This window comes from Oryzias melastigma, linkage group LG10 (genome assembly GCF_002922805.2).
Source record: "Oryzias melastigma strain HK-1 linkage group LG10, ASM292280v2, whole genome shotgun sequence".
NCBI classification, from domain to species: Eukaryota; Metazoa; Chordata; class Actinopteri; order Beloniformes; family Adrianichthyidae; genus Oryzias; species Oryzias melastigma.
This window is the reverse complement of record NC_050521.1, coordinates 15,536,200-15,543,957: the sequence shown is the minus strand read 5'-3', so window position 1 is coordinate 15,543,957 and position 7,758 is coordinate 15,536,200. Positions and strand designations below refer to the sequence as shown.

General features: G+C 37.2%; 1 protein-coding gene across 1 annotated transcript in view; it reads left to right on the top strand.

Annotated features, from left to right (window-relative positions):
- arl3l1 (ADP ribosylation factor like GTPase 3, like 1) overlaps window positions 1-3,617 on the top strand; it is a 12,521-nt gene extending 8,904 nt beyond the window's left edge. Inside the window, exons 9-13 of the mRNA XM_024284001.2 lie at window positions 165-308; window positions 1,353-1,469; window positions 1,646-1,696; window positions 2,863-3,048; window positions 3,160-3,617. Coding sequence (XP_024139769.1) covers window positions 165-308; window positions 1,353-1,469; window positions 1,646-1,696; window positions 2,863-3,048; window positions 3,160-3,207 — 546 coding nt within the window. The 3' untranslated portion in view covers window positions 3,208-3,617. The remainder of the gene's footprint in view (window positions 1-164; window positions 309-1,352; window positions 1,470-1,645; window positions 1,697-2,862; window positions 3,049-3,159) is intronic.
- The last annotated feature ends 4,141 nt before the right edge of the window (window positions 3,618-7,758 follow it).

The following is a 7,758-nucleotide window of genomic DNA, read 5'->3' as shown; positions in this document are numbered from 1 at the left end:
TATATATATATATAAAATGTTGGTATCTCACAAATTAGTTTGAAAAAAGACTGCACTTGCTTTTGATTTCTCTTTCTAGTGTTGCAAAGTTTTAGGAAATCCTACATGCGGACGGTTCGATGTCTGACTTCGCCTGACCTCCCTGTCTTTGACCCCTCCCGCAGGGCTTACTCTCTGTCATAGAGAAACTGAAAGGATCAACAGAGCAGGAGGTCAGGATAGTTCTTTTGGGTTTGGACAATGCGGGCAAGACCACCCTGCTGAAAAGCCTCGCCTCTGAAGATGTGAACACCATCACACCGACTCAGGTGGGAGGAAGTTCAAAATGTAGAAGGATGCCAGCAGCCAGCAGATCATATTCTCAATAGTTAGTCTGTCTGTGGCAGAATCTGTCCATGAATGATTGTCATTTGTGAGTGTCTGTCTTTATAGTCCTTTGTTCGCTTGTTTAGAATTAAGAGTTATGATACATTGACCCAGAATCTGCGGCCTTTTCCTACGCGGAGTCAAATCATTCAAATGAGGAACAACAATGTGAGGATGTCAGCTCATTAACCTTTGATCTGAACATAAAGCGCGGCCTGATTTGCATGCTCGCCACACAGCCTCTCGAAAGAGTCCGTCGTTAATGCAGAGGTCTCATTTTTAACATCTTGCTCTGGTGTAGTTGTCTCTAATTTAATATTCTGACAACCTTCCAAGAAGCGAATTGATGTACTGCCAGGTCCAGGACGAGTGTGACGGCTCATCAGGCAGAGAGGATGTGGCAATAGTCACCATGAAGTTAAATAAGACTTGACACATTAGTCTATACACTTCAGCTGATCCTCAGATTTTCTCCTCGTCTGCCCCTCAGGATAAAGTTGTTATACAACTTTGCGGACTGAAAAACAGAGATGTGTTATGAAAACCGGCAACAGATTAACACTCTAACTACTTCCTCATAAACACTAGAAGTGCGTGTCGTTCCCTGACTTAACTCACTTCCCAAAAAAGGACTTGTTGTGCTTTAACATTTCAGTTACATGTAGATTAAGGTTTGGTGAAATGTTACATAGCAGCGAGGCCCGATGTGCAAGTCCAAATGTAGTGACTATCCCATCCAAATATATGTTGGCCCGCTAAAATACACATTCAGCATAAAACCTTATAGTTTTAGATATATGGATAAATGAACTAATATGAGTACAACATGGTCTTTTAAGCATTTTAGGGGCTCAGATGGATATGACATCCCAAACTCTAAGCACACCCTGACTTGCCCAGCCCGCTAGTATACCTTTAGTTCCACTGGGTTTGGATTTATATTTTCATTATTGTTTTTTTTATTATTATTTTTTGGGTGACTCCAGGGTTTTAACATAAAGAGTGTTGCCTCTCATGGCATGAAGCTCAACGTTTGGGACATAGGAGGGCAAAGGAAGATCAGGCCCTTCTGGAAAAAGTACCTGGAAAACACAGACCTCTTGGTAAGTCATTTTATTCACTTTCAGTTATTTGGAGCTTTAATTTTTTTTCCAACAGTAAAGCAACATTTTTTAATTTTTCACTGAAAGCATTAGAAAGAAAATAAAGGGGTAAAAAGTGGCTAAAATGAAAACTTTTTCTGAAAAATGTGTTTTAATCGACGTTTCTTCTCTTATAGATTTACGTAATCGATAGTGCTGATAAAAAGCGGTTTGAGGAGACCGGACTGGTGAGTTTGAAAACACTTTCTGCTTGGAAATATTTTCTGCACATCATGATATGAACCAATTTGTTAAATAGCCTACACAATGTACAAAAGAGAGTTGGCCAATGAACAGGAAACAAATAAATAAATGTGGAAAAAGGCCTCTAAAAACCTCCAAAAGTAAGGAAAACAAGTTAATCACCTGAACACATGCTGTCAAAAGGGTTGAGACAAGATGATCCGACAGTCAGTAACTGAAAACCATGACCTTAAACAAGGTTGAGGGTTAAAGAGGATGATTACATTTGGTGTGACGTGACTGTGGTGAAACTGGAAACCGGAAAAGGGAAAACATGACTTAAAGAAAAGAAAAGTAAAGAAACACGTTTTATGTATTTTTTTAAAAATATCTAAATCTATTGTATTTAAGACTTCGATTATTTTTAATCCAAACCTTTATTAGAGTATTATTCACAAAAAATATTTTTTTAAGTACTGACGAGTCTTCTGTTGGGTTTTCTCACATATAAATTAAAATAAAAATGAAAATAAATGAAAACAAATTTACATTTTTATATTTAAAATATACTCCAAATTACATTTATTGCTCAAATGTTTTGGATTTAACCTTGTAAATAGTTTCTAATAGGTTAGACTTAATGCTGAAGTTAAAACATTTAAATATTTATGTGGACTGAAAATCAAGAATTGTGTTTTTCACTGATCAAAACTCAAGTTTTTGCTTTTAGTCTTTCATAACTTTTTTTTTGTTTAACTTGTCTTGTCAGTTGGGCAAACAGATAAGAGCTAAAGACAGATTTTCCTGTTACAGTCGGGGATTATGAATCTTTAAACACACCAGGTGTCTATTTATATAAACCCCTTTTGTATTTGAGGCTAAACTTTATTTAAATAATTACATTTGCATACATTTCTTTTTACGAAAGTTTCCTAAACAGATTAACCTTTCTTTTGCTAGATATATTTCAGAAAATGAATGCAGGCATGAGTAGAAATTGATCCTGTAATACCTGAATATCAATTTTAATATTGTTTGACACACACAAAGTGACAATTAAAAAAGGAATTTCTAAAACAGGCTTCCCAAAAATAAGTTTCAAAGTTCCTTTCAGCTGCATTTGAACCATTTTGTGATGTTGGCATGTTTGTCATCTTTGCTGTCGGTGCAGGAGCTGTCAGAGCTGATTGATGAGGAGAACTTAAAGGGGGTTCCTGTGCTCATCTTCGCTAACAAGCAAGATCTGGCCACTGCATCGCCAGCCAGTGAGATCGCCGAGGGACTCAACCTGCACACATACCGGGACCGGGAGTGGCAGATCCAGGCCTGCTCAGCCATGTCTGGGGAGGGCGTTCAGGTCAGAAACAAGCCTGGCCTTCCCAGTTATACCGTTCTAGAGTTACACTGTTCTACTGGCTGTTAAACAAAAATCAAAACGTATATGCTCTTGTTTCCTCTTCATGAACAGGACGGCATGAACTGGATTTGCAACAACATCGTGAACAAGAAGAAGTGAGCCACCATGCCAAACGAGACTGAAAGGAGTCTAAGACGTAAAAACGGATAAAAACGTGGTTTCTCTTGACCATCAGCTGATGTCAACTGTCACCCTCCCATCTACCACCTCATAGAATTTAACAACAATTTTCTTTTTACGATGTGTGACATTTTTATGACTATTTTGCAAAGGGTAGTTGACAAAAATAATATTTCCGATGTGAAACATGAATTAGGAGAAATTTGTGTTTTGTTTAAATTTGTTTGTTCTCTCCAATCCCATTGCGGTGGACATGTGTACTTTGGTAAATTATTGTTAAATTTAAGCTGGGTGTGTAGCAGTTTGTCGTTACATAGGACGTTTTTGTGTGTGCGTTCATTGTGGGTTTTGAAAGTGTTGTCAATAAAATAATAATTAGTGATTACTGTTGTTTTATTTCCTCAAAGTTTAATGAATTCATGTGCAATCAGGTTTTCCCTGATGCCCCTTGATATACGGACCCCTTTCAAAAAACTGAAATAACATAATGAATAATATTACATATAATGCTGAAACATTGTATAATATATAATATCACAATATCGTGGGGGGAAAAATTATTTACATAATTTTATTTTTTTAAAATAACTTTTGTAGATAATAGATTGCCAAGGTACCCAAGCTGGTTTGGGTCCAGTGTGAAATCTCCACAGTCAATTCTGATTTCTTCAATCCAAAATTCTGTTTTTGTGGGTTTCATGAACTAAAACCTCAATTCATGTAAAAATAAGCAAATAATGGAAATACATTAAACTGAATCTATATTCTCTGAAGGTTATATTTTAAATAGAATTATGAAAAAGGAATACACTTTTCCATGATATATATTTTTTTGGATGTCATGTTATCCAGCAAGTGCTTTGGACCCATAAACGAGACTGTTACCCAGTGACACAGTAACTCTGCTGAACCAAATCTGCTCCCCCACAGCTGTCACTGCTTTATTTCCTTTCCACAATAACAGGCACTTAAATTCTGCTGAGAGAAAGAGACGAACCGAACGGCAAAACTACAATTACTTTCTCACAGAAGAACAAGATGTCAAATTTTTATGGTTGTGGCAGAACAAACAGTGCTGATAATCTGCTTTTTTTTTTAGAAGAACTGTGAACTTTTCATACAAATACTGCTTGTTTCTTACAACAGAAATGCACTTTTACTATATTGTTACTTTAAAGTCACTGATTTTAAGAGATTCTTTTTTGTTGGACACTCCATAATTTCAGTAATCATCACTCACACTTCTGCTTTCTTTCACCTATGCTAAGCCCCTATATTTAATCTCCATTTTGGCTTTGCTTCGCTGCAGTTGGATTTAATGGATCCTTTGTTTCTGTCATCTGGAGCTGTAATTAACCACCTGAAAGCACTCTAAAATCCCATCATCTACCAGGTTTTATTCTGTCCACTTTCCCATTTGGTGTTTCTCCACATTAAATCATACAAATGAACTTTTTTATTCTCCCTGGACTTTACGAGTACTTTTGGAGAAAAAAAAAAAAAGCTTTTGCTCTGCTTGCCAGATCTTAATAAAAAAGCAAAAGACTGGATAAGTGACTGAGTCATCACTATGGCAACCTAAATTAGGAGCAAGTCCTGAAACATTTTTGGAGTTGGGTTTCTTTTCATGGGAGACAGCAGGAGGTGCTGAACCAATTTGGAGTTGTGAAACTAGGATCATTGTGGTAGTTTGAGGGAGACCAGGCAGCACTGATACAGGAGGAGGAGGCGATGTACCTGCATCATCCTAACGGTTCTAATGTCAGTTTTTTAACCTACAGGTGGATATTGAGAAACATGCAACCCAAACCTTTAGTGCTATTTTTTATAGTTCATAAAATTACATGCTGATGTTTTATTTTACTTTATTTTATTGAAATCTTTTTGTAACTTATTGCAGGTTTACCTGGAGTCTCAACAGTGAAAGTGTACCTAACGTCCAATTATCTCTGTTGGCGCTAAGCACAATTTTAGGATGATGTGATGTCACTCTCACGCCGGTGGCCCCTCAGCCGGAGTTGCCATGGCAACTCTCCCAGTTATTCGTGGTCCTTCAGCCACCTCTCTTCTTCAGGCGAGCCCTCCCTCTCTTGTCCTCCATTTCTGTCAGTTTCCTGAGCTTGCTCACCAACACAAACCCTGGATCCTGCACACAGACTGGATAGCAAGGCTGCAATCACTCACAGCAGGTAAGAAAAGAAATGAACCAACAAGCATTCACCCTCTGTTTTGTAATTAAAAGTGTGAAAAGATGTAGCCACAGTTTTATTATGTTATTAAACTTCATTTTCCATGTGTTACTTTTGGAAAACATTTTGAAGTTGCGTTCAGCCGCTTCATAATGTGTCTTCGTAAACGTTTTCTCTTTTGAAGGATTTTGGCTCCACAACCCTCTGGGGAGACTCATCCTCCCATCATGCAGGAAGTCACCCAGCTGACCTCCGTGAAGCCAAACTTAGCCACTGATCACAGCGCTACGCCAACCGCCCTCTGCCTTCTGACCACATCATCCCTCCTCCCACAGGAGAGCCGGCATATGGAAGTGCACACCATCCTGATTGTCATTGTGTTCTGTGTTGTCTGCCTCCTGCTCCTGCTGGCCTTCTTCTACGCCTTCTGCTTTCATTTCAGCATCCGTTCATCGCAGAAAGACTCCAACGCAGCAAACGAATGCAGCCTGGACCCCGAGGACGCCACCTTTAAGCGCAGCTCATCTGACAACCAGTCAGTGGGGAATGTAATTTGATTGGACCAGAAGAAAAAGACATTACTGATTATTGATTTGATATTGATTTTACCCTGCATTACGGGAAAGCTGACTGATCACAGACTACACTAGCAGTCCCCTTGAATGCCTAAAATAATTTAAAAAGCGTACAATTATTGTTGTTTTTTTATTTTCTTTTATTTAATCAGACTGTATGTAAACATAAGTGTTCAGAAAAATGTTTACAACATGCATAAATGTGAACATTGGGCTCTTGATGGAATAAAATAAATGAATGTACAAACATGTTAACAAAAAAGTCTTTAATCTTTATTTTTCCTTAGATGACAAGTGATTTCCTTTTGCTCTTGGCTCTTTTAGACCACTGGAAAACAATGAGTTGGCATATGATTGAGACTTCAGGGACGAATGTGACCTAGAAAATGTCATTAGGATGAAAAAGACAAAAAAAACACTGTAGGCAATAAATGATCCTAGTAATACTAGCAGTTATTTGTAAAATACTTGTCAAAATTGTTTTTATTTTGCAGTTTATGTGATTTCCTTTTTTTAAGGGAAAAAGGTTAAATAATTTCAGGAAAAGTTAATTTTTTTCACTGAAACCATTAAAAAGCTTGAATTATTAAGGACCAAGGACTCTGAGTTCACAAATTCCCCATGTCCGGGCACAGCATTAGTCTGGGAATTTCCATAAAATTTGAGATTTTCCCGCCTACAACAGCTTCTCACTTGTTTGCACCCTTTCAATCCATCAGTCAAACTCTTCACGGTGACATAACTATAAATAAGCCCTTGCTTTCTCTTCTAACCACAACATTTTGCATGCTAGGTTGTGTTATTTTCAGTTCAGGATCCACTAAAAATATAGAGTATAAAAGTTTATCTCAGATAGAAGGAGGAAGGAAGGAAGGAAAAGTACTGTGCTGCTGTGTTTTGCTTTTAGTTTCTATCTTATGATACCTTCACGACCTGTTGACTACATTACCATCTACTGGCTAGTTAAAAAAAACGTTTTAAAAAATATATTTTTCAAACATTTTCTATGCTTTGCCTGAATTTCAAATGGAAGCCAGGTGACTTAAAATAGAAGCATGATGCTAAAACTCAAAGATACATCAGTGTAGGTTTAAATTCATCAATAATCCTGGTGGAGGTTGATGTTTGGAGTCTCATGCTGTCATTCATATGAGAAAAACTCAATTGAAAGTAAACTTTTGGGACTCTGAAACATAGGGAAAATTCCTAAAAATCCAACATGCGGGTGTTTTCAAGAGTCTGAACCCATCCATCAGTTTTTAAAATCTGCACATTCACTTTTTCAGTCACTAGGCTGCTGGAGCCTATCCCAGCTACTGTTGGGTCTAGTTGAGTGATATGTCCTGTGGGTGTCGCTGTTGTCATTTCTACTGTTTTCTTATCAAAACAGATTGATTAGTTGACCTTAAATAGGTGTGTGACAGCCAGAAATATGTAAATTTAAATAATTTATTTATGTAAATAATAAAAGTAAACACATTAACTGCAACATTAATTGGAGTTAAAGACTTTCATTTGTCTTCATCATACAGAAATCTCAGTAGCTTGAAGTGCTAAAACTGCCACATACATTTCTAGACTTTTAGCTCCTATAAAGGGGTTGATCACAATATTTTATTTCAGACATATATTTTAAAAAGAAAGAGAAAATTAGATAAAAAATAATGTGCCCTATGTCCCAGACAAAATTTATTACCTCGCCCAGTCACCCACTATCTGTAATAGTCCTGTTCTCTCTATAATAAGAACACATTTAGTTTAATCAT